The 26,128-nt window shown below is 50.7% G+C and overlaps 1 protein-coding gene across 3 annotated transcripts; it reads right to left on the bottom strand.

Moving 5' to 3' along the window:
• Nucleotides 1–1,775: 1,775 nt before the first annotated feature.
• LOC123346300 (C-type lectin domain family 2 member D-like) lies at nt 1,776–21,793 on the bottom strand. Of its 3 annotated transcripts, XM_044983635.1 has the most exons (7): nt 21,703–21,793; nt 13,052–13,477; nt 12,650–12,718; nt 9,927–10,061; nt 7,614–7,798; nt 5,208–5,311; nt 1,776–3,254 (listed from the first exon to the last, which is right to left on the bottom strand). In XM_044983635.1, the coding sequence occupies exons 2-7, from the start codon at nt 13,185–13,187 to the stop codon at nt 3,104–3,106; spliced, it is 780 nt and encodes a 259-aa protein (XP_044839570.1). In that variant the 5' UTR covers nt 13,188–13,477; nt 21,703–21,793; the 3' UTR covers nt 1,776–3,103. The 3 variants fall into 3 exon arrangements, with proteins under 3 accessions (XP_044839570.1, XP_044839572.1, XP_044839571.1); XM_044983637.1 differs by lacking the exons at nt 12,650–12,718; nt 13,052–13,477 and having other exon boundaries at nt 21,703–21,755; XM_044983636.1 differs by lacking the exons at nt 12,650–12,718; nt 21,703–21,793 and having other exon boundaries at nt 13,052–13,790.
• Between the last annotated feature and the right edge of the window lie 4,335 nt (nt 21,794–26,128).

The following is a 26,128-nucleotide window of genomic DNA, read 5'->3' as shown; positions in this document are numbered from 1 at the left end:
CCATAATCTTCCTCCAAGAGCAGGTTTAACCCTTTTGTACCCCCTGGGTAGCAATGCAGAGAGAAACTGAGGCACACGTGAAAAATATTACAGAAAATGCCCACTTTGTCTGTGATTCCCTCCCCCTTCACCCCAAATATCCTTGACTGTACAGTTATGAGCGTGCTATGAGACCTCCCCATGGAAAATCTGATCCTAATCTTTGCAGACACTGCTCTGGGAATTCACAGGATTCAGAGCTGGCACTTGCTAGCCATTGAGAGTCACCCTCTGTCCATAAACTGCTCCTCCAGCCTGACTGGCCAATTTTTCAGCTTGTGGGGGCAGGGCAGTGTCACTGACTCACAGCGTCTGTGCTATGCTCGAACCTTCCATCAGTCTCCTGCTAGTAACTACTTTAGGGTCCTGGACCCCAAGGATCCCCACTGTTCTGCAACAGCCAGACTGTAACCTCAGTGACTCTGAGACTGGAGCCTTGGGGCCCAAGCAACCCACTTGGCAGCTGAACTGAGGTAGGGGCCTGTTCAGACTTTCCTCTCCAGGGTGCAGTGCCCTCAGTGAGTATCTGCAACGACCCCAGGCAGCCTTTTCAACATAAGGTACCAATTCATCAGTCACCTGCAATACAGAGCTTAAATTATTCTAAGAGACGTGTTTAGGCTTCAACCCAGGTTTATGTGTACGTAACACTTCTGCCGGGCCGAGTTGATAGCAGCAAGGGCTGGGTTCAATACAGAGGGGTCCCCTCCCAACAACGTAAAGCAAAACCAGCTCGAGCCCCCACCCAGTGACCTGGGAAAATCTTACACACACCCCTGGGTGCCTCGAAGAGGCAATACTTCCCCTCTCGCAAGCACAGAGTCTCGGTGTAGCAGAAAATGTTTAATAACATGAGGTAAACGACATCAGCATTAAATTGGAAAAACACCACAACTAGGGTTCATAGCCCAAACCATGAGCAAAGACCCACCCCAGAAAATTGGGCCATGTCCTTGCTCTTTGGTTCTTGACTCCAGCAACCCAAAAATCCCCTGAAGTCCAACACCCCAAAAATCTCGAGTCCAGCAACCCAAGAGTCACCCAAAGTCCCAAAAGTCTCTGTCCCTGGTCAGTGCAGCTCCAGAGTTCAAAAGTTTATCTGCAGGGTTTTACCCCCCGCAGCCTGGGTGGAAATGGGGGAAAAAAGGGGGACATGCAGGGTATTAAGGGGCACCTTACGTGGTGTGAGGCCAATTTCCCACCTCTCCATGGTGTTCCACTGCAGCCTTCAACATGAGCCGCTCCTGCTGTCCCACAAACTGCTCTGCTCTACCAGCCATGCTGCTCCTCCAGCCATCCCCACAAACTGCTCCACTCCGCTCCACTGTTCTATGGGCTGCTCCAACCCTCCCACAAACTGCTCCACTCCACCAGCTGCTTAGCAATAGATCTTCAGGCTCCCCCACTAGTTAACACAGCACTCAGTTATTTCAGCTCTTAGTAACTTTAGCTCTCTAGTGATTTCAGCTTCCATTAGGGGAGCCCCAGTGCTGGTGCACCATTGGGCCAAAGTGAATTCAGCTCAGTAGCCTGTAACTAGACTCTTAATAGACTCAAAGTTAGCTCTGACATGCAGCTGCAGCAATTGGCGTGTCAGGCTCATGAAGCAGACCCACAACACAAAGTACAAATCTCAACCTCTCTTACTTCACTGGGTTTTGGACCCCATGTCCCTTGTCTAGCGAGTGCTACTTAGGTGATGGTGAGTCCCTCTGTCATAAAACAGTTTCACATAATCAGGATAACAACACTTTATTCCTCCTGCCCCAATAACAGAGAAATTGAGGATCCCACAGCTGTCAAAGTGATCATTTTAGGCTGCTGTGGGCTATGCTAGGTAGGGTGGGTGTGCCTGTGCAAACAAGATCAACCCCTGAAGTTCTTTTCCACACTTGCCATAATTCACCACCAGATGTCAGGGTAGAGCTCATCTTGACTCTGCTTACATGTAAAAAAATAAACTTGTTTTAATTTAAATAAAAAAATCTGAAAAAAATCCAATTTTGATTTTTAATGTCAGAGCGTATCCACCCTGATCAGCCCCATCCCTGGGATCAGTTTATTATGAAAACCTTGTGCAAATACTCCATAACAACAGGTTCCAAAACATAGTCCATTTATCAGCCCCCATGCATATAGTCCTTAAAATCCCATGACATCTGGTCCATCAATGTCTTTCACCACCCTAGGGCTCTTCTCTGATTCGCTCCTGTCCTTCTGCCATGTCAGCCACCCCAGCTGGAGTGCAAACCCACTCTTCCCAGCAGCCTCTCCCCGAGGAGTTCATCCTCACCCGAGAAATATCCAGCACTCGCCCTGTTCTGTTACCTTTCATCTCTAGCAGATCGGCCCTGCCACTGCTCCCCTGGCCCTCAGCTCCCTCTGGCTCCAGCATGGAGACATCAGCGGGTAAATCCCTCTGCCACACCCTTGCCTTCAGCCTTTCCTGTATCACCAACCTATAGCAGTGTTGCTCTCTAATGTGTCTCCTGAAGCGCTTGATATTAAAACACTGCGAATTAAATATTAACTAAGCTAAGTTATTAACCAATCAGGATGATTTTACTATGTTATTAACCAATTGTAGTTGATAAAATAATATCTGGACAGTCATAAAATAAAAGAATACTTGGTCAGTTGCTGTGAGACTACATGGTGGTGTATATATCAGATATATAATAGGAAATGAAACAATGGATTCACACGAGTGTGGTTCTTTTGGGTCACACAGATCCCTAATTTGGCTCCTGAACCACTGAGGATCTGACCGGAGTTTGCTGAAGTGCTAAACCAGCTTTTGAAGAACAGTAACCTCTTCTGCAGGTGTAGAGAGAATATTTTCTTCTTTTCAATTTATTCAACAAGTTCAGTTCGGTTAATGGTTCATTCAAAGTTAAGAGCTGGAAAAGCTTTTCTGCTTCCCCCCACTCCTTCCAATGGGTGAATAAAAACTAGGGAAGCCCTGGGGAGAGTCTGTAAGGAATAAAGACGCAGCTTCCTTCATCTACAGGTAATGGAAGGTGTCTCCCCAATACAGCTTTTCCAAGCCTAGTTCCTAAGAGTCTCAAAGTTTTGACTCCACAGCACATCCCTTCCCCATTGTACGGGCATCAGGTTTGCTGCAGATCCAGCGTCTCCATGTTCTGCACCGCGAGCTGCCGAACCAGTCCTCATCAATCAGAAAAACACAGTCGCCACCTCCTCTTATTGGAAATCTGCAACAGACACACCAGGGGTGGGAGTCAGGGAGGGGCGGGGCATTGCCCATCACTCATGGACAGGGCGGCACCCAGAGGCATCAGCCCCATTTCAGACTCCTCCCTGGCAGATGTAGGCAACAAGTACAGTAACTCCTCACTTAAAGTTGTCCCTAGTTAACACTGTTTCGTTGTTACATTGCTGATCAATCAGGGAACGCGCTCATTTAAAGTTGTGCAATGCTCCCTTCTAATGTCGTTTGGCAACCGCCTGCTTTGCCCACTGCTTGCAGGAAGAGCAGCCCGGTGGAGCTATCTGGCGGGGGCTTGGAACCAGGGTGGGCCGGCAGCCCCCCCATCAGCTCCCTGCTCCCCTAAGTTCCCTCTGCAGCAGCTGCCCAGCAGGCTAGCAATTGCAGCTGTCCCTCCCCCACTGCCATGTGCTGCTCCTGCCCTCTGCCTTGGAGCTGCTCCCAGAGACTCCTGCTTGCTGTGCGGGGGGAGGGGAGAAAGGGGAGGGGCTAATGTCAGGGTGTCTCCTTCCTGCTGCTCCTGCACCCCGCTTACCCATCTTCCATAGAGCAGGGGGACACACGACAGGGCTCAGGACCAAGTGAGTTTGCTGGCAGCTGCTGCGGTCTCAGCAAGCTGTTCTAATTAACAAGGCAGTGTACTTAAAGGGAAAATGTGCATCTCTCTCACACACACACCGTGCGTGTGTCTGTCTCTGCGTGTGTCTATCTCTGTCTGGGATGCTGTCTCCTCTCCCTCCATTCCTGCTGCCTTGTAGTGCGTGAGAGTTAACCCTTGAGGGCTCAGCCAATCGCTAGTTTATCATTTAGCAGTAAGGCATCCCTGGGAAATATCCCACCCTCTGACTCCTCCACCTCAACCAAGCTTCCCAATCATCATCACTGTGTACCTATATTAAATTGTTTGTTTAAAACTTATAGTGTGTGTGTGTGTGTGTGTGTGTGTGTGTGTGTGTGTGTGTGTGTGTGTGTGTGTATAAGACTATATATATAGTCTTTTGTCTGGTGAAAAAAAATTCCCTGGAACTTAACCCCCCATTTACATTAATTCTTATGGGGAAATTGGATTTGCTTAACATTGTTTCGCTTAGAGTCGTATTTTTCAGGAACATAACTACAGCGTTGAGTGAGGAGTAACTGTAGTGGCTACTGCAGGGCAGGGAGAGGAGAAAGGGGGTGGGGCTGAAAGACGACAGCTGGGGCTTCCAGAGAAGTCTTTATGCTGGTAGATATTAGGCACGACTTGCCCACTACTCAGCTTTGCCTGACGCGCTCCCCTAGCCCCAACCTTCTCTCCAGGCCCATTCGGTGCGGAGGGGAGAGAATCCACAGGCCTCTCACAAGGCAGCGAGCAGCAGCAGCTCTCTGCGGAGAAGAGTTTGATACGATCCTCCCCGGGCAGCTGGGGGACTGTCAGAGAGGCCGCGGGCCTGTTTCAAACCCGATGGGCTGTCAGGACAGACTGTTAGTAGTGACATGAGATTTCTCCCTACAGCCTCAAATTACCCCAACAGTAAAGGACCCTGTTCTTCTCCGCACACCACTCCTCAGAGCGGGCTTAGGGAGTCTAACTTCCACCCGGACAGCCAATGGGGAAGGGGGAGCTCAGTTAGTGTCTCCTCCAGCACCCTCCCTTGTGCCCAGAACTGCGGTGTATTGTAAACCCCGTGGGGCAGGGACCATCTTTCTGTTCTGTGATCGTACAGCACCTGGCACAATGGGGCCCTGGTCTAGGACACTGAGGTGTTACGTTACTACAAATTATGATAACACTGCGCAGGGGCCACAAATGCTGGTGGAATATTGGTTTTAGTCCATGAAAACCAAATACCAAGAAGAGCCCAAACAACCTCAGTTGAATATATTCTTCATCTTTTGGCAGCATGGCAGACACTCGTGATCTAACATGGAGAACGTTATTAGAGGGAAAGGGACTCACCGGTTGTCGAATTCTGTGCCGTTGGGCCATCTCCAGGGCTGGCCTGGCTCCCTCTGGAGGCCGATCCAACGGTCGAGGAAGCCCTTATAGCGCAGCAGGAAATCCTGAAAAATAAGACAAGGCAGATTACATTTAGGCCCCTGGCTCTGGTGCTCGCCTGCCCCTGTGGCTCTGTGTGGTACCCAGTCAGAAGTTCTGGTTGGGCCACCTGTAGTTTGCCAGCTGAGAGCTCCAGGTCCGATGACACCAGCCCAGCCCGTGCCACAGGGGGGCTGAGAACACGTCGCAGTTTAACCAACCAGCTGTGGGTCATGAAGACAGGACTCAGTGACAGCAGCAGTTCTCCCCTCCAACAGCCCCGCTCTACGTTTGGAAGGGGTCAGAGCTGGCAAGGGAAGAGCCATCAGGAGAGAAGCTGGAAGCTCCCTCCTCTGACAGCAGCTTCAGTCGGTGAACCAATCGCTGGCTGAGAATCTCGGTTTGTTGGACGTCCCATCAGACTGGGGCCTGCTCAGCTGGGAGCCTGGGGACACGTGCAGGAGCTTGGGGCTGCTCAGAGGCCATTTTACCCCCATCTGTCTCCATCTCCACATCCATGTTACATGGACAGACCTGCCCTTGCCCCATCCTTCTCCACTCCCCTCCGGGGCTGGGCAGCTCTTGGGTTTTGCAGGCACCTCTGCCCTCCTTGGCAGGCGCCTTCCCAGCAGCGCTGCACATAGTGCCCCCTCCCCCACCCCCCCAGCCAGACAGGCAGGAACTGCTCTGCAGAAGGGCAGAGCTCACTCCCTGCACAGCCCAAGAGTGTTTCCCCTGGCACCCATGGGGTCACTGGCTGTGGTGTGCTGGAGAGGCAGGTCCTTCAAGTGCTTGCTCATGTCAACTCCAAGTAGGTGTGTGTGCACAGTCGTCGGAAGGTTTTTCCCCTAGCGGTACCCGTCGGGTCGGCTGTGGAGCCCCCTGGAATCATGCCTTCCCGGCGGTGTATGTAGGTCCCTGCCAACCCGCCGCCTCCTCAGTTCCTTCTTACCGCCAGTGACAGTCACTGGAGCAGCTCTTCTCTTGCCATGGCAAACGATCCCCTAGTGGACTTTTTTTGTTGTACCTGTAAATAGTCGAAAACTTAGCTTTTTACATGGAAAGGACGGAGCCATTTTGAAATTCGACACAGCTCTTCGTTCAAGTGCTGAGCGGATGAGGGGACTCCCGGTGTGGTCCCAAAGGATCTCGTCATGGATCACAGCCTGTAGCAGAGCGCGCTACCACCCAGCAAAGATACCTGCCCCAGCTTTAACAGCACACAGGCCTCTTCGGCAGCATTCCTGGCGCAGGTCGCCATTCAGGACATCTGCAGGGCAGCGACGTGGTTGTCAGTCCACACCTTTAGATCGCATTGCACCATTACTCAGCTGGCTAGAGACAATGCAGCGTTCGGCAGGGCAGTGCTGCAGTCTGCGACTTGGTGAACTCTGACCCCTCCTCTTAAGAGATGCTTGGGAGTCACCGACTTGGAAGCGACATGAGCAAGCACTCATAGACTCATAGACTTTAAGGTCAGAAGAAACCTTATGATCATCTAGTCTGACTTCCTGTCGTGATTGGTGTGGAGAAAGTGAAGAAGGAAGTGTTATTTACCCCTTCACATAACACAAGGACCAGTGCTCACCCAATGAACAGGGGTGCTGGGGTGGGATCTGAGTTACTACAGAGAATTCTTTCCTGGGTGCTGGCTGGTGAGTCTTGTGCACATGCTCAGGGTTTAACTGATCGCCATATTTGGGGTCGGGAAGGAATTTTCCTCCAGGGCAGATTGGCAGAGGCCCTGGAGGTTTTTAAGAAGAAAAAACACAGTTACCTACCTTTCGTAATTGTTGTTCTTTGAGATGTTGCTCACGTCCAATCCAAGACCCACCCACCTCCTCTCTGTCGAAGTATCGGGCAAGAAGGAACCTTTATAGACTGCCATGAAAGCACCACTCCAGGGGGCTCCACAGCTGATGCGACAGGTACCACTAGGGGAAAAACCTTCCGACGCCTGAGCACGCAGCGCACGCACCTACTTGGAATTGACATAAGCAACACGTCTTGAAGAACAAGAGTTACGAGAGGTAGGTAACTTTTTTCTCAACAGGCAGCCCATTGGTCAGGAGCTGACCGGGCTGGCCCAGCCTTACAGAGGGGGATCCTCCCCTGTGGGGCTCTGGGAAAGAGGAGGGTGGGCTGGGAGTGATCCCTGACTGCAAACCCAGCTCTAGCCAGGGCTGGGATTCGGCCACCAGAAACACACTCAGCTTTCCTAGCATGAGAGGCAACAGGTCAATTTCTGGACCTCTGGGGCTGAGCCCAGCCCGTTTCCAGCCCTGCCAAGCCCAGTCTGCTGGGATAAAGCATCTGCCGCTCTCTCACCTTTTCCTGCTCACTGTCGATCGCAGCCAGGGAGGCGTTGAGTGCAGAGCACTGGCTCTGGCTGTAGGTCCAGTTCCCGTCAGTCTCTGAGAAATAGTAGCATTTCCCTCGGTACCCGATCCAGCCGTCCGGGCAGCAGGGCCCAGCAGGGGGGCCCGGAGCAGCCAGAGGTTTGGATTTTTCCACTGAAAGTGAGACAAGTAACACAGGGTCAGAGACACTGTTCCCCTCAGCCTGATTCTGTAGCTGAGTGAATGAGGGAAGAGAATCGCTTCAGATCCAAGCTTAAACCCCGGTAGCTGTGCCAAGGGAGGAACGAGACTACTTGGAACAAGAAATGGACGACTGCCTCCCCCCACATCTTCTTTACTGGTTCAGTCTCTGGGGGGTCACAATCACAGGAAGTGCAGCTGACGAGCAACCCAGAGCAGAGTGCAGCAGCACCGGAGTCACCGTGAAGGCGTGGAGCAAGCAGGTAGGGGTAGGGCGACCATATTTCCCTACGCTCAGTACAGGACAGCTGGTAAAATTACTCATAGTCAAGCGAGTTCAGTGGCAATCGATCAGAACTAGGCAGTGCAATCATTTAAATTAACATCACCTTGACTGAGCCCCTGTGGGGGAAGGAAGGAGCCTGCCGGCCAGGCTGTTGGTGTGCTGAGCGCTCCGACCAGGGACTGCTTCTCTGCACGGCGCTGGGAGAGGGACGGGCCCTGCCGGGGGAGGGGGGATATGGAGGAGCAGCTGGGCTAGGGAGGGTGAAGGGGCAAAGCAGGGAGACAGGGAGCGTGTAAAGGGCTGATGGGTGGGCAGCCGGGGCAACATGTAACTTACCTGGACACTGCACTCACCAGCCACCGCAGCTCGCAGCCAGCGCTGGCTGGCTGGAAACAGGATGGCGGGGGCGGGGGGGGGGGGGCAGGGCCCTGCTGGCTGAGAGCCGGCACGCAGCAGGGGTTGTGCTGATGGACCAGCAGGGGGAGCTGACAGCCCCGTGCACTGGCATCTTCACCCCACCACCACTCCCATCACTGGCCATTGCCCCGCACTCCCCGCTGGTGGGTGGGCGCCTGAACTGCTCGGCAACAGCAACCATAATGTACAGTGCACCTGGAACTATATAAACAGCAGCCCTCAAAGCCCTCACTGCTCACGGGTGGGAGCTGGTGAGCAGGGATCCGGCCAGAGCAGGACCCGCCAGTACTGATGGGAAGGAGACAGAAAATTTGGGACAATTTCCCCATTTTTAAGAAAAAGTCGGGAGACCTGCAGGAGGGCTTAAATACGGGACTGTCCCTTTAAACACAGGACGTCTGGTCACCCTAGGTAGGGGGAACGATACCTGATGCTTGGCACAGACCAATATTGACACCAGACAGAGTTCAATATAATTACATGGGATGCTGGGTCTGCTAACCCAGGGACGTCCTGCTGCCCCAGCTGCCTGGCTCCCCTTCCCAGGCTCTTTGCTTTGGAGATGCCTTGAGATGAAGATGGGATTAGACTCACAACAGGGAACCAACCCAGGTGCTTCTTGCAGCAGCTTGTCTTGGAACCCACCAGAGGAGAGGGAATTCTTGAGTTAGTCCTAAGTGGTGCAGAGGATCTGGTCCAAGAGGTGAATGTAGCTGAACTGCTCAGCAATAGCGACCATAAGGTACAGTGCGCCCGGAACAGTAGAAACAGCAGCCCTCAAACGGCACCGACTGGGCCAGTTGGTGCCTCTGGGGGACCTTCACTTCCGATTTCCTTCGTCTGTGGGTTGAACCACTCAGCCTCAAGGTGGGTTTTGATACTGAATGATACGGCCTGAGTCAGTGTCACAGGAGCACCCACCAGCCCTGAAAAGAGGCTGCAGAAAGGCCAGCCCAATAACGGCAGAGCAGCTCAGTGCTGCAGACGGGACGTGCTGCTTAGCAACGGTGAGATGGCAGGTATAGAAGTCAACAATAAGGTCTGTCAATAATGTGCCCTTTTAGTGATGCTGATCCTACAGTTCCACGTGCACTTTACCCTAGACACGCAATATGCGTATGGGGAGCTGGGAAGCTCTGAGGTGTAGGAAGATTTAGCACCTTGAAAACGCCCCCACCCGTGAGCCTTCCTGGGCCTCGGTTTCCCCATCCAGAAAACAAGAGATAACAAGCGCTCTGTGCCTCACAGATCTCCAACTACTAAGGTGACGGGGCTGCATAGGCCTTTAGACAAACTCCTTTCTCTCCTGACTGCTGAAGCCAAAGGGGACACGGAGGAGAGATTCTGTGGCTGCGACAGCTCCAGGGGGAGCAGAGACTGGCAGGGCCATGCACTTACCTCTTAAAAGTTCTGCTAGAGCAGCGATAGTGATGAGGGCGATCAACATAAAAACTGCGGCTGCAGCTAGGACGGCAGCTGGGACTAGGACTTGACGGGAAGCACATTCCCTGAGGGTGTGGTTAGACCCAGGGCCTGAAAGTGACAAAGCCATGAGTGCTGCTGGGGAGCAGACTCATTAACGGTATCCGTGCCTGAGCCACTGTGGAGCAAGTATCTACTGTGATTCCCAGGGTGCTGCCCTTCCCCCTCTGGGTACAGACATTAACTACAGCCCCCAGTCAGAGGCTAAACACACTGATAAACTCGCCCCAGTCCCAAATGACCCCACGTTCACCCGACCAGGGTGGCCCAATACCAATACTTATTTAATCTCTCCCCTTGCTCCTCCCACAGACTCTCTCAGAGACGCTGCCCAGACTGGCTCTTGGCTCACAGTTGCCCAGAGGGGTGAGGGATGGGAACATGTCTCTCACTCACCTTTACTCTGCCCCATGCTCGGCCTTTGCCCTCTGCCTGAAGGAATCAGACTTCCCCCTCCACACCCAGCCACTGAGCCTGCCAACTCCAGCTGCATCCACCCCCACCCCACAGCCTGTGACTGGACCCTCAACTCCTTCCCCTCCCCCTACGGGAAGCTCATGCAAAGTCTCTTTGGTGTCAATGGTGTATGATTGAAATGTACCATTGATATCACTGATATTGCCACTGTTAGATAATTGCAACAAGCCTTGTACAACATACGTCATGGCAGGTGTCAATGGAAAAGTTAGGATTTGCTCAACGTAATTAACCTGTGCATGAACATGTATCATCTTTGTATCTGAAGTTATGAATATTGACTTATGTACCAATATTTCAAATGGGTTTGCTCCTGGAGAAACACCTACAAGGTAGTTTATTTACATCCAGTCTGGTCAACACATTGTGAATAAGCTATTCAAGTTGGTGGCTCGTTAAAGAAAACCAGGGCCGGCTTTAGGCACCACGGGGCCTGATTCGAAGGAGCTGCTGCCGAAGTCCCAGCAGTGTCGGCGGCGGCAGCTCAATCGCTGCCGCAGAGGAAGGTCCCTCTGCCAAAATGCCGCCGAAGACAGCAGCAATGATTGAGCTGCTGCCGCCGACACTGCTGGGACTTTGGCAGCAGCTCAATCGGCTGCCGGTGTCTTTGGTGGCATTTCGGCGGAGGGACCTTCCTCCGTGGCAGCGACTGAGCTGCTGCCAAAGACAGTGGCGGGACTTCGGCGGCAGCTCCTTTGGGACGTTGCGGGGCCCTCTTAGGGGCGCAGGGCCCAATTCCGGGGTATTGGCTGAATTGCCCTAAAGCCGGCCCTGAAGAAAACTTAACTTTTCCATTGCGTCATAGAAGAAACTTGTCCCCCACCCGTGAGCCTTACTGAGGACGCTTTAGACAGAATTTGGGCAATGGCTGCTCCTGAGAGTCAGCAAAGCATGCGTGAGCATGTGACTTGCTCATGTGACCCTGGCCTCCATCTTGTGCCTGTACTTTTCCACACACTGTGCTGGGGCTTTGTTTTGGGACAGTGACATTCCATCCACACAGGAGAAGAGATAAAAGACCTTGGAAATATCTCCAGTTTGTCTTCATTTCCTGCTACATTTCTCTGGTCTGGATTTTTAACAAGGAAGCTCTAAACGGGACTGATGACCCCCAACCTGTTTGGGTCATTTCCAGGGAGACTTTTGCAAACTTGCAGTTCATTTCATCACTGCTACAAACCTGATCCAAGAACTTTGCACTGAGCGTATGCATTCGATTTCCTTAACCACTTTATCTTTCTCCTTCTCTTCTCTTATAAATAAACCTTTAGATATTAGGGCTAGTCTACACTTACCAGCCGGGTCGACGCGGTGAGTTCGACTTCTCGGAGTTCGAACTATCGCGTCTAATCTGGACGCGATAGTTCGAACTCCGGAAGCGCCGCGGTCGACTCCGGTACTCCACCACTGCAAACGGCGGTGGCGGAGTCGACCTTGGAGCCGCGGACTTCGATTCCGCGGCGTCTGGACGGGTGAGTAGTTCGAACTAGGGTACTTCGAATTCAGCTACGCTATTCACGTAGCTGAATTTGCGTACCCTAGTTTGACCCCGCTTCTTAGTATGGACCAGCCCTTAGATACTAAAGGATTGGCAACAGCATGATTATTGGGTAAGATCTGAGCTATGTATTGACCTGGGTCTGCGAATGATCTTTTGAGAGCAGAAGAACCCTTTGTTTGATTAAACTGGTTTTAAATAATCACACATCATTACATTTGGTAGTTTTGGTGGTAATATAAGAACTGGAATGACTAAGGAAACTGCTTTTCTGACTTCTTGTTAGCCGGTGAGGTGAGACAGAAGTTTACTTTTATTACTGGCTTGGTATATCTAATGGTAGACTAACCACCAGTCTGGGCTGTGTCTGCCCTATTCCTCAGCAGTTTGTCCTGAATTTGTGACCCACGGAGGTCCGGTGACACCCCTCCCTTAAGGGAAGCTCATGCAAAGTCTGCATGGTGACAATGCTGTCTGAAGGCAGCTTCAGCCCAGACTGCAGCCACTGAGTCTGAGAAACAAGGGGTTTCTGTCCCAATTTTCCACACTTGCTGTCTGGTCACCCTATGCCAGCGGCACTGGCAGGGAAAGGTGAATGCACTGGCGTGGCATGCGCCCACAACATGAGTCACCTGCTGTCCCCTGACACTTGCTTGTTACTCACACAGACCAGGGCCCTGGGTACATGCACGCAGCTGAGCCTGCCTACTGCTCTCCTGTTTCAAAGCCTGGCCTTTGGATAAGGAGAGAGAAAGAGAAGGGAAGAGGAAAAATGAATGGAGACCTGGGCCAGCATTTCAGACAGGTGAACATTTCCCCCCCCCCCTTCAAAATTGTCTCCGAATCCACTACCACGCCACTTGGGTTCACCCAGGAACACAAAGTACCAGCAGTGGGAGCAAACGGGGTCCCTGGGCCATAGGAGTCCCTTGGGGTGATCAGCTTCCTGCTGCTCATGCACACAGGAGGTCAGACAAATTGCAGCTGCCACTGAAAATGCAGCCCCGTCTGAGTCAGTCTCGTTCTCTCTGCCCATCCAAGCCCCTTGCATGGAGGCTCCAATTACCTTTCTCCACACCTCCACTGCAGTTAAAGTGCTCCTCCATCTCGCCTCTCTCTTGGAGTCCCTGGGGGGCATGCTGGACTCTGAGCAGCTCAATCTCACTGGCTACAACTCTCTGCGATTCAGGATCCATGTACATTCAGTTGTGCACCAGTTTAGTTTAAAGGCGTGATGCTCAGCCAGTGAAAAGCGTGTGCGTGTGTTCCCATTTTAACCAGACTGATTGCGATTTAGCTCCAAGTCCTCTAGGAAGAGGTTTAAGCTAAACTGAAATAAGAGTGTCCACACACGCGCTTGCACCAGTTCAGCTGAAGCGGTTCAAGTGTGGGTACACACGGCCTCAAAACAAAGTCGGTTCTGATCAGCAGCAGATTCTCAGTTCTGCCTCCATCTTCTTTGGTAGTTTTTCTGGATGAGAGGGAATCCATGCTGTAAAAGATTCATAGACTCTGAGACCAGAAGGGACCATTGTGATCTGTACAACACAGGCCATAGAATGTCCACACATATTTCCTAGGGCGGATCGTTTAGAAAAACATCCGCTCTTGTTTTTAAAATTGTAAGTGGGTGCTGTGATAATCAAATCCCATCCCCTCAGCCCAAAGTGCTATACAGATGAGTCAGACCTATAGCTACACCCACCACTGATATGCAGCGCGGCGAGATGTTCACACTATGAGAGGCACGCGGGAACTGAGACCAACTGGGGGAACAGCAGATTCACATCTCCCATCTCACGCTCACTCCGGAGCATACGCTCACTGAGTGGAATAGCAAAGAATCCTGTGGCACCTTATAGACTAACAGACGTTTTGCAGCATGAGCTTTCGTGGGTGAATACCCACTTCTTCGGATGCATCATGCTGCAAAACGTCTGTTAGTCTATAAGGTGCCATAGGATTCTTTGCTGCTTCTACAGAACCAGACTAACACGGCTACCCCTCTGATACTTGAGTGGAATAGTGGGCGGAATCATTATTTTTCTTTTTTTTTTTGCGGATCATGTATAGCTGAATTTGCATAAGTTAACTGCACGTATAATGCAACTCCACTGTATATGCAAAGCAGCCCGTTGAAGTAAGGTCATGTATTAGTCAACAAGATACACACAACAGACAAACAGGCATGCATGCAAGCGCTGAAGTGTGTGCGTATCTGACAGTATGAATCTCAGGCCCATCGTGTACACATTTCAAGCTGTTAGCAGACAACGGTTTAAAGATCTGACACACTAAAATGGGAAGAAAATGAAAATCTGTCTCAGAACACGGTTCAGAACACAAGGACGTATTCGAAAGTTTTTCAAAAACCAAAACAGGAGAAAAGGATGCAGTTGTTGGAAAAATCATAGTGCTAATGAAGCCTTTCCGTATTAGGCCTGAGTAAACCAAAGTTATGTTATGCTTGTCCAAACTGTGTTGGAAAGCTTACAGAACTCATTAGACTGAAGGCCGTGTATCTACCTAAGTCAGCTATTTCGCTTATCAGTTTTGTTTGGCTCCCCAAGTATATGTTGGCTCCCCAAGTGTATGCAGCTGTGTTCACATGTATGCATCCAAAGTATCTAGTACAAAAGGTCAACGGATGTATCTTGTGTCCCCTTCAGAATGACAAATGTATCCTCAACAGATGTATCTTGTAGCCCCCACAAAATGATATATGTATCCTGCATATCCAATTATCCCCTAACAGATGCATGTACAGGTTCTACAGGTCAACCAAATGACGTAGACAAACGTAGGCTAAGTTGTTTGTTTCGGGGTATAAAGGTAAGCCCATCTGGCCATGGAAGGTGTGTCTCTCTCTGGCACTAGCCGAGACGAGAACACCCGCTCAGCTGACCGATCAATAAAGGGTGTGGTACTCGTCTTCCTGTCTCCGTGCCTCCTTGGTGTAATTAGGTAAGCTCCAGGGGGAAACGAGCCCTTTTGGCTAACAAATGGCGACTCCACGCCGGGACTTCTCTCCCTGTTGGGGGCGCTGACCGGCGGCCGAGGACGGCTCAGGAGAGTGGCCACCTTGAGCTATTGGTTTGCTCGAGCTCTGAGTCGCCGCAATCGACCGGGACGGCTGCGCCCCCTCCATAGAGAACTCCAAACGACACGGAGGCAAGACAGTACCAGAAGAGGGGAGTCCACCTGCCAGACGTGGCCACTCCGGGCGTGGTAAGTGCGTTACCTCCTGGGTTTGAGGATTAACGCCCCCGAAGAGTGAGGGTTGGGACATTGGGCCCCTAATGGTAAAGAAACCCACAAATAGGAAGGTGTGTGTGGGTAAAAGCTTTCTGGTTAAGGTACCTAGGTTCAGACACGGCTAATGAATAATTCCATTAACTCCACGAGTCCGTGGGCCGTGCTGAACAATTACTGGGACTTAGAGCAGCCCCAGGGCTGGCTTTTCTTTTTGGTAGGGGTACTTTTGTTTCTTGTTCTATTGGTATGCTGGAAGCCAAAACTGTAACCGGGTCTAGGAGCGTGTGAACCCATCTTCTCTCCCCCCCTTCTTTTCCGTGTGGGTAAGGGACAGTCTAAACATTCCACCTCACCCCCTAAGGGTACCCCAGCATATTATATGTACGTACATTATGGTTCTAAAACCTGCAGGTATTTAGAGAATTGGAATCTTTATACGCGTGAAGATCCATCTAAACAATGCCCATTAAAAGGTACCTTTAATCTAGATAAGATCATATATCTCAGAGGAGCTTTTAATCACCAAAGAAAAGCCTCTGACACAGTGTGAGCAATTTGTCTAGAAACGGGTTAATTTAAAACTCAGCTTCGCCCAGAGATAAAAAGAGAAAGTTGTTTTATGCTCAAGGTCAAGCAAACCAAAGGCAGTACAAGTTACAGAACTGAGATTACATTTGCAAAGCTTAACTGTTTGGTGAGATCCAACAGTCTGACTTTGTGACGGGTGCCGGTGCTGGTGTGGCTTGGTGACACTGGAGAAGCCAGAGGTAGCTGACCTGGACTAGAATCTCTGAAAGAGACACCGCAGGAGATTCCAGGGTGTAAAAGAACAGCCTTCCCAAGAGCGGAAGCATGTTGGAAATTCTGAACAAGCTATATACAGGATAATCTCCCGTCCACCTATTCCCCTTTTCTGAATGTTATATACAGACGTGGCCAGTCTGGATATGTGTAAGTATGGGGCATTCGTATTTTTTATGAGTGATGTGGAAGCGTTCCCAACGCTCTCCATTGTTGTTTTATCATTTTAATGAAGCTTTAAAATTTGGTTATATGGTGTATTTTCTCTATCCTCCTGCAACGTCCTGCAGTGTCAGTTTGATCACCTGACATGAGGGATAATTGGTAACAGAAATTTGTCACAGTTTGGTGAGCAATAGAGAATGGGGGAGCCCTGTAGAATTTACACCATCTATTTGTTTTACCCTTGTTGTTTTATGTTTGTTTTATTTGGTTCTGTTGGTGTTATATGTTGAGGATTGCATAATTAAAGGTGTGCCCACTCTCAGCTGCAGTAAGTCTGAGAACTGGAGAAGGGTTTAGCATTCCTCTCTCCACCCTGGTTGACCAGGAAGGGTGGCAGGTGAAAGGATCTACCCCCAGTCGTAGCAGGACTGGGCAATAGAGTAGTTGGAGAAAAGGAAGCCCTGGCTAAGCAAGTACCAGTCCTTCAGGGACTTGTTAAAATGTAACCATTTGTGCTCAGCATACGCCGTAACAGCAGTGTGTTTGCTACAAGAGGCAATTAAATAGTTAAACGCCAGTGGGCCATGCATTTTGCCCAGGTGGCGAGCCTCACACGGGAGGACTCGGGTAGTCTTGTGAATAAAATGTTTTAGGCAAAAGACCAGAAGGGTGGGGGCAGAAGCCCATGAAAGAAACGGTTCAGCAAAAAAAAAAAAAAAAAAAAAAAAAAAAAAAAAAAAAGGATCGGGCCCAGGCAGGCAGGCAACAGACAGAGAGCTTGGAGAACAGGTTGGAAACTTTTGAGGGTCTCGTGGAAGGAAGAAGTAAGTGAGTGTAAGCATGGGGATTTCAAATACTCAGGAGGATATTTGGAATAGCGATTTGAATTGGTAAGTGGCTGTTGGGAGCCAAGCAAGTGATATAAGGAAAGAGCAAGTGATCTGAAGGAGAGTGAAAAGTTAACTCTGTAGTTGCTGGAGGGAATAGTAGTTGAACTTTGTAAAAATGCTAAAGAGAAAAGTTCTTGGTGTTTTTTTTTTTTAAATGTTTGTAAATAAATTCAGGCAAAGAAATTATTAGATTGCAATCATTTGGCTATGAACAATTTTGTTGAATTAGCTGAAGAATGTATACAGTGCTATGTAAATGAAAATTTATTAGGCTCTAAGGCACTATAAGTGGTGATGTTTTCTTTCAGTGTTTAAAAGCAGGAGTTAAAAGTAAAAAGCAAGCCAGAAAGCATCTGTATTAATGCAAATTATCTAACTGATAAGGTAGAGGCCACTGAAATCTGGGCTGTCTATGAAACACATATAAGACAATATGGGGTAATTCCCTTGTTTTGCCTGAAATCAACAAGGGTATTTGTATATTTTAAGCAATAATTGACTGCCCAGAAGGGGTAGACCTCTGTTTTGGTCTTTCAGATAATCAAAGAAAACTAATGCCAGCTGAACAGCATTCAACGTATCGTGATTTACTGGCAGAGTAAAAATTAAGTTTTGTGTTCTATGTTCTGTCTTGTGGTGTTTGTCTTGTAGCCAAATTGTTGTGATTAATATTTTCATGGGATGGTCTGGTTTGAAATAAAGCAGAAGGCTTGAATTGAAATGCAGATATTTGTTTTGTTCAACTTAAAATACAAAGTGTTTGGATACATCAGAAAAATGTGATATACTAAAGTCTTATGTATTTTCTTAAGTAAAAGAAAAAAACTGCATTGGCCAAACTGCATACTAACAGTCTTTGGAAGCAAGGACATAAAAAGTTAACCCACTCCCCATATTGTACATGGGATCCTTCTGGCTACCTCAGATTTCTAGCCAGAGGGCTGGGGATGGTGGGAAGCTATTGAACTAGAGCTTGTATTAAATGAACTCATCAAAGTGGGTGTGCTTGTCCTGGCTTGTTGTTCCAAAGCTCTGTAATAAGGTTATTTTAGTAGAAGGGTATATGTGGCATACATTAAATAATAAGACTAATGTACTGTATAACAGCAATGTGTATGTGTTCATTGTTAACAAAAGGTGTATAAGTAAAAAGTAAAAGTTTCCTTTGTAGGTTAAAAAAGGAAGCCAAAAAGGGGAAAAGGAAAAAGAACGAGTTAAATGAGAAAAACTTTAACTAGCAAGCTCAGTCCAAAAAAAAAAAAAAAAAAAAAAAAAAAAGATAAAAAAGATACACTGACTTCGTTCAAGGACACTTGGCTAACAACCAGAAAAGGGGGGCTGTACAATCTGCAAAGACACTAATGCAATGTGTTAGGTTTCCTTTTTACACAGGTAAAGACGCACTACCCGAAGACCCTAGCAGCCCTGCCACTCCATGGAACCTGGAGACCGGATCAATGTACAGGTCCACCAACGAAGACTGCTTTGGCTCCACACTGGAAAGGCCCTTATTGAGTCCTGCTGATTACCAACACCGCTGTGATGTGCCAAAGACTGATTGCTTGGACCCATGATTCTCACTGCAAAAAGACCCGTCCACATCAGGAGAACTCTCCTATATGATTAGCCTATTCTTTCTTCTAGTTCAACTGTGCTTCTGGACAGCAGGGAAAAAGGACAAGGTGACGTGCTAGCTAACCTCTCCCTTGTCCACTGACAGACCAACTGTGCCTTTGAACTTTTCTAGAAGAAACACTCACTTCATTGACACTGCCTAAGTCCAGGAATTCCTGACCAGAAAGGACATTGAGAACTGACCCTGGTGAAGAAACCCGAGGAATTATACACTGGCAGAAAAAAAACTTGTGGGACCCATGTTTGGGAATGTGGAATTAATTGGATTTTGGGGTTTATTCTACAGGCTGCGCCCTGTGTTTTGGATAAATCCTTTAGTATGTATTGCCCTTCCTAATTGGATTTTAAATGACATTGTCTTTATCCAGTTTTCAGATCACTTTTACATACCCAGATTGCTCACAAGGGGCTGCCATTAGCTTAGCACAACAAAGAGCCTGGGTTATTTCCTCTGGAGAAAGGGGAATTGACCAGATCCCTGTGGGCTGGGGCCAATAGTGTTGCAGTCATCTGAATTATTTTTCAAAGCCAAGAATATGCTAAGAAATTGGGCCAACTAGAAAAGGCCACTAGCCTTATTTTTGAAGCTCAGCTATCTTAAGTATAGGCTGGAGTTGGTAAGTTACATGTCATTTCCACCCTTAGTTCTATAACCCAGAAGTTACTGACAGAGATGGTATTGAATATCACTGAGGCTGGGAAGGCATTGCAGTGGGATCTAGTATGTTTAAAATTTCAGGATTTCCTCGATGACCAGCTGATGGCCATTTGAAGTGATCTTGAGCACCAGACTTGACCCACTGCCCTTACAGACATATCAGGAGTACCATCTGATCTGTGGTCATGGAGACATACTTGGACACTTTCTAAATGGAAGTGTGAACATTTACAGTGCTCCTTCCAAGCATATGGACCGGTTAGGGTGTGGGCTCCCACATACCGAATCCTGCCGGGTCCATGGGGAGGATGCATATGGGATTAAATTATTCACCGAGACATCTGGGAAATTAAACCACTGGGTATACCTACCTGAGTTATAGTCAGTGCCCCGATCCCTTAGTTGTTAAATGAACAAGGTTCCACTCTTTTGTCCATGCATTCATTCCTGGGTTGGGGGTGACTAAGCTTAAAAGAGCAGTTGTAAATATTTCTGCAGGGCTTCATTGCTTTTTGGCCTCAAGGTGTGAGAAAACTCAGCCAAAAGGTTTGGTGAGTATTCTCAAAGGGGGGAGTTGTTGGAAAAATCATAGTGCTAATGAAGCCTTTCCGTATTAGGCCTGAGTAAACCAAAGTTATGTTATGCTTGTCCAAACTGTGTTGGAAAGCTTACAGAACTCATTAGACTGAAGGCCGTGTATCTACCTAAGTCAGCTATTTCGCTTATCAGTTTTGTTTGGCTCCCCAAGTATATGTTGGCTCCCCAAGTGTATGCAGCTGTGTTCACATGTATGCATCCAAAGTATCTAGTACAAAAGGTCAACGGATGTATCTTGTGTCCCCTTCAGAATGACAAATGTATCCTCAACAGATGTATCTTGTAGCCCCCACAAAATGATATATGTATCCTGCATATCCAATTATCCCCTAACAGATGCATGTACAGGTTCTACAGGTCAACCAAATGACGTAGACAAACGTAGGCTAAGTTGTTTGTTTCGGGGTATAAAGGTAAGCCCATCTGGCCATGGAAGGTGTGTCTCTCTCTGGCACTAGCCGAGACGAGAACACCCGCTCAGCTGACCGATCAATAAAGGGTGTGGTACTCGTCTTCCTGTCTCCGTGCCTCCTTGGTGTAATTAGGTAAGCTCCAGGGGGAAACGAGCCCTTTTGGCTAACACAGTTGAGTGTAAACACTGCAAACAGGGCGGGTGCAACCACTAGGCAAACTAAGCGGTCGCCTAGGGCGCCAAGTGGTTGGGGGGGGGGGCGTCCGGGATTTTTCCTCCCTTCCCTTCCTTCCATTCACACAGAGTGCGGCACGGCTGATTGGGCGCCTGAGCCTGATTTAGCTGCTCCCATTGGCCTCCAGCAGGCAGAGTCCCCCCACCTCACCCCCGTCCCCGCCCAGCCTGGCCTCGCCAGCGCGCTGCAGGGGGGAGGGCCAGTTGGCATCCGGCCTGCAGGGTTTGTGTCCAGCTGCCGCTTCCTCTCCACAACTGGCTCCTTCCTCTCAATGCCCCACATCCAACCCCACCCGCTTCCCCTCTACACCCAGCCCTGCCCAGCGATCTGTCCCTCGGCCTTAGGGTTTTATCCGGCTGAGGGACACCAATATCTAGGCGCCTCCTACATAACATCAATTGCAGTGGCCCAGTCCCTAGTGGAGTCTCTGGCTCTTCTCCCTTGCTGGGGTCAGAGCTCAGGACGTAATGACCCCTGCGATCAGGCGCCCAGCCAGGGCCCAGCCCTGCATCCCTGATTCTCTTCCGCACTGGGGCCAGCACTGCGGGTCCCTTCCGAGCCCTCACCCCCAGCCCTCCGGACTGATCCCTTCTGCCTGCCCCAGGGGATGTTTACAGGGGCTTCCCGGCCGCCACCTGACGCCGGCGTGTGCTCTGATTGGCTGCAAAGCGGGAGTGAAGAATTGCTCTGGCGTTTCTCCCCCCTCCCCGACCTCCCCCAAAGTCAACAAAATGACGTGCACCCCAGGCCCCCCAGCCAACCCAGCCTCAGCTGGGGGACTCTGCCCGGGCAGGGACTGGGCGGCAGGGAGGGGGAGAAGCCCCACCGGGGAGCAGGGAGCCGGGCTCTGCCCAGGCAGGGACCGGGGGAGACCCTGCAAGGGGGGCAGAGACTGGGGGACAGTGGCCCCCGCAGGGAGGGGGCTCGGCCCTGGCAGCGAGGGGGGGCAGAGAGGAGGGAGCGCCGCGGAGGGGGGGGGCAGCACTGCAGGGGCCAAGCCGTGCAGCGGGTGGGGAAGAATTGGGGGGTCCCCGCCTGAGGGCCGCCATAAGCTGCAGTGGAAACTTACCCGCCTTAGTGGCAGGGCCGCCCTTAGCCATAGGCAGAACGAGCAGCCGCCGGGGGCACCGCTAGGGCTGGGAGCACCGTTCTGCTGGGAGCCCAGGCAGACGGAGCAGTGGCGCAGTAAGAGCAGGGCTGCTGGGTCCTAGAGAGAGCCGGATGCAGCACAGGCTGAGGGAGGGGATTGGCTGCTGGGGTCTCGGGGAAGGTGAGGCAGCTCGCTGGCTCTGGCCGTATCCTTTGTTGTCCCCCGTAACATCCATTCTTCTCCTCCCTCCCCCCACGGAGCACCCCACCTTCCTCCCTCCCCCCACAGAGCACCCCTCTCTCCCCACTCCCCTCCCCTCCCTGGCTGCCTGCTGAGGAATGAAAGTGAAAGTAACTGATTTCCTTGGCAGGCAGCACAGGGCTGGGCTGGGGATAGCCAGTGTCGGGTTCTCTCTATCCCAGACTCTTCAGGTTTGTTGTCTGAGCGCAAGAGAGGCAGGCAACACCAGCAGAGTCCAAATACCAAGTTCTTCATTGATGCACTCACACATCAACAACACAGAACCAGCCCCCCTTCTGCAGATTCAAACTGTTTTATTAGCTGCTCTGTCGCGTCATCACTGCACCTTCCCAATTACACTTTCCCAGCATACAAAACAAAGAACAACTGTTATTTCTTCATTATCTTCATAGCTAGTACAAAAAAGTACATGTTGCTTCAAAAAGCTTCTTCAAGCATTTTTCCCAGACTCTGCAAGCACCGTCTTATTTAACAAGGTCATACAGTCAGCAACCAGGCAAGCGCCTGACTGTTTCAGCTAGTATATGTTTTTCTTCAGTAGGCCTTGCTGTGTTATTGCTAAGCAAAACAGGCCATCAAGGCAAACTCATCACCAGATATCATGTGCAAAAAATCAGGACAGGGGGTTGGGGTGAGCAGATGTCCCACTTTTATAGGGACAGTCCCAATTTTGGGGTCTTTTTCTGATATAGGCTCCTGGTGCCTATATAAGACAAAGCCCCAAATATCGGGACTGGCCCTATAAAATCGGGACATCTGGATCTGGTCACCCTAGCTGGGGCGCGCGTCTCTCCCCCGGGCTGGCAGTGATTCATCTCATCCGGGGGGAGCTGCACAGGGCAGGATGAGCGGCTGTGGCTCCATGGGTGCCCCATCCCTGAGATCAGATGCTGTGCTAACTTCACCATGGTCCGTTGGGCCAGCGGTGGTGCCCATTGGCATGTGATCAGACCTGAGGGTTTGCTGCTGCTGCTGCTGTTGCCACTCTGCACCCCAAGAGGTGGATTTTTGGGGTCCTGCCGTTTTCCACCTATCTCCTCCTCTACTGCAGCTGTTGGACCAGCAGGCTGGGGGGTGAGCCAAGCATGAAAGCAGGACTGTGTTGCCATTTAGCTTGTCATTTAGCCAATTTAGCCAAAACCAGAAAATGAAGTTGTTGACAATTATTTGTGACAAGTTTGGTGTGGGGAAGGGAGTGGGCCACTTTTCATCAGAGAAACAAGAAATGTTGACTGACTTTCCTGTAGCCCTGTTACTGCTAAATAGAGCCCTCCAGCAACTGTAAAATGCTCATCTCCTTACTAGTGTATAGAGCAGGGGTTCCCAAACTTTAACAGCCCGCGAACCCCTTTCACTAAATTGTGAAATGTCAAGAACCCCCTCCTAAAAATGAATATTTTCAGGGATTTAAGTTTAAATTTCCTCAGTGTGATGGATGCCCCAATTGCCCACCCCACTCTTCCTGGGGCTCAGGCTGGGGTTCAGGCTGCCGGCTCCCCTGCTGATGGGGGCAGGGCTCAGGCTGCCAGCCCCAACTGCCCAGCCCCACTCTTCCTGTTACTCGAGCTGCCAGCCCCACACAGAGCACTGGGATTCAGGCTGCCGGCTCCCGCACTGACCGCTGGAACTCGGGCTGCCAGCCCCAACTGCCTGGCCCCGCTCTCCCTGGGGCTCAGGGTGTCTGCCCTGCAACCGGGTCCCATCTGCTGTCTCCAATGCCCGGGGTCCTCTGGCCACCATTAGTGATTTTTTTTCTGGCGAACCCCCTGTAACGTTCTGCAACCCCCCAAGGGTTTGCGAACCCCAGTTTGTGAATCACTGGTATAGAGCAGGGGTCGGCAACCTACGGCACACATGCCAAAGGTGGCATGCCAGCTGATTTTTGATGGCACACAGCAGCGGGCTGAGCATCTCAGCCCGCTGCTGCTCTGGGGTTCCGGCTGCTGCCCCATTGCCAGCCGGTGTCCCAGCCACCGGCCCCACTCAGCATGCGCTGCTGGCCTGAGGACCCCCAAGGAACCCCAGGCTCGCAGTGGGCTAAGCAGGCCGGCGGCTGAGACCCCGGCTGAGCCACTCAACCCACTGTCGGCCTGGGGTTCCATTCACTCAGCTGGCAGCAGGCTGAGCAGGAATAAATTCAACGAAATAGGAAAACAAGAGCAACTAATGATGAAAGTGAAAGAACTCAGAGAGCCTCCTGAAGCACGGTGATAGTTTTGATTTAAATGGACTTGAACTGTACGAAGAATTGAGTACACTGTCATCAGTGTTGCCACATGCAAAATCAATGATGGACATTGTACAGTTTATTCATACCAGCAAACTTGTTGATATATATATATCCTAATGTGTACGTTGCCACTCATATTCTACTGACAATTCCTGTAACAGCAGCATCAGGAGAACAGAGTTTCTCAAAACTAAAGCTCATTAAAAACTATCTCCGCTCTACAATGAGTCAGGAACACTTGACTGGTCTTGCTATTCTTGCAATCGAACAAGACATCACGTTGTCCTTGTCATACGATGATGTTACTGATTTTGCAGCCAAAAGAGCCAGAAAGATTGCTTTTAATTAAAAACAAATCCTTGTTTCAAGGCCTCTTCATGTAAATTTCCAATAAAATGTTGACAAATTAAAAAAATTATATTATTTGCATCATTCTGTCAAATCAGAATTTTTTCTATAGTGCTACTTCTTTAGTGCTAGTGCATCAGCATTACAGTGTGCTTCATTAAGTTAAACTGGTTTTAATAATGTGCATGTGGCAAGTTTTCCAGTACTGTAAGCTTATGTTTGTGTTGCTCAGAGCAAGTCAGGCACAGGGGCACCAGTTTAATAATCCTGCGTAGGGCACCATAAACCCTAAGGACGGCCCTGCTCGGTGGGTGGGTCCTAGCACCGAGTCCCAGGCAGCAGCAGGACCAGCACCGGAAACAGATCCGCACCACGGAGCTCTGACAGCAACTGCTGAAAACCAGCCTTGCAAACCGGTAGGGTGGCTAGTGAACTTCCTGCCATTGTCGCCCTCGCCATTGCTCTCAGCACGAATATCCCCAGCCCCTTCCTGCTCCTCTGGCACTGGGCTGAAATCCCCAGAAAGGGGGATTACACCCTTGTCAGCGCCAGTCGGATAGATTACATCTCATGAGTCCTTCATCTCCGCCCTTCCCCACAGCTCACAGGACAGGAACTGAGACAAGAAATGAAAAACTCAACCCCAACCCGCAACACGCTGACAAGCTTGTGGAAGATTTTAGAGGCAGTGGGGCCAGATAACCTGAGCCCTGATCTCAGCTGGGGCAGGGACTGTCTCTCCCTGTGTGTCTGTGCAGCGCCCAGCACAACGGGGCCCTGATCTCAGCCGGGGCAGGGACAGTCTGTCGCTGTGTGTCTGTGCAGCGCCTGGCACAACAAGTCCTTCATCTTAACTGCAGGGAAGGGTGCGGGTCTGTGTGCTGTCTGCCATAATAGGAAAGGGGAGGGGATCTTGGTTGATGGGGGCAGGGAGGGAAGTCGGTCTAGGTGCTATTGTAATATGGACAGGGGCTGCTCCAGGCACCAGTGATCCAAGCACATGCCTGGGGCGGCAAGCCATGGGGTGGGGTGGGGGGGGGGACAGCCTGCCAGTCGCTGTGAGGTTGGCAGTCAGGCTGCCTTCAGCCGCATGCCTGCAGGAGCTCTGGTTGGTAACGCAGATTTGGCAGCAATTCGGCAGTGGGTACGCCAAAGCCGTGGGACCGGCGGACGTCCCGCAGGCATGCCACCGAATCCGCGTTACCAGCCAAACCTCCCGTGGGCATGCCGCCAAATCCGTGTTACCAGCCAGACCTCCTGCAGGCATGCCGCCGAATCCGTGTTACCAGCCAGACCTCCCGCAGGCATGCCGCCGAATACGCGTTACCAGCCAAACCTCCCGCGGGCATACCGCCGAATCTGCGTTACCAGCCAGACCTCCCGCAGGCATGCCGCCGAATCCGTGTTACCAGCCAGACCTCCTGCAGGCATGCCGCCGAATCCGTGTTACCAGCCAGACCTCCTGCAGGCATGCCGCCGAATCCGTGTTACCAGCCAGACCTCCCACGGCTTGCCGCCCCAGGCACGCGCTTGGGGCAGCGAAATACATAGAGCCACCCCTGAATA

This window comes from Mauremys mutica, chromosome 12 (genome assembly GCF_020497125.1).
Source record: "Mauremys mutica isolate MM-2020 ecotype Southern chromosome 12, ASM2049712v1, whole genome shotgun sequence".
NCBI lineage: Eukaryota > Metazoa > Chordata > Testudines > Geoemydidae > Mauremys > Mauremys mutica.
This window is presented reverse-complemented; position numbering and strand designations above follow the sequence as displayed.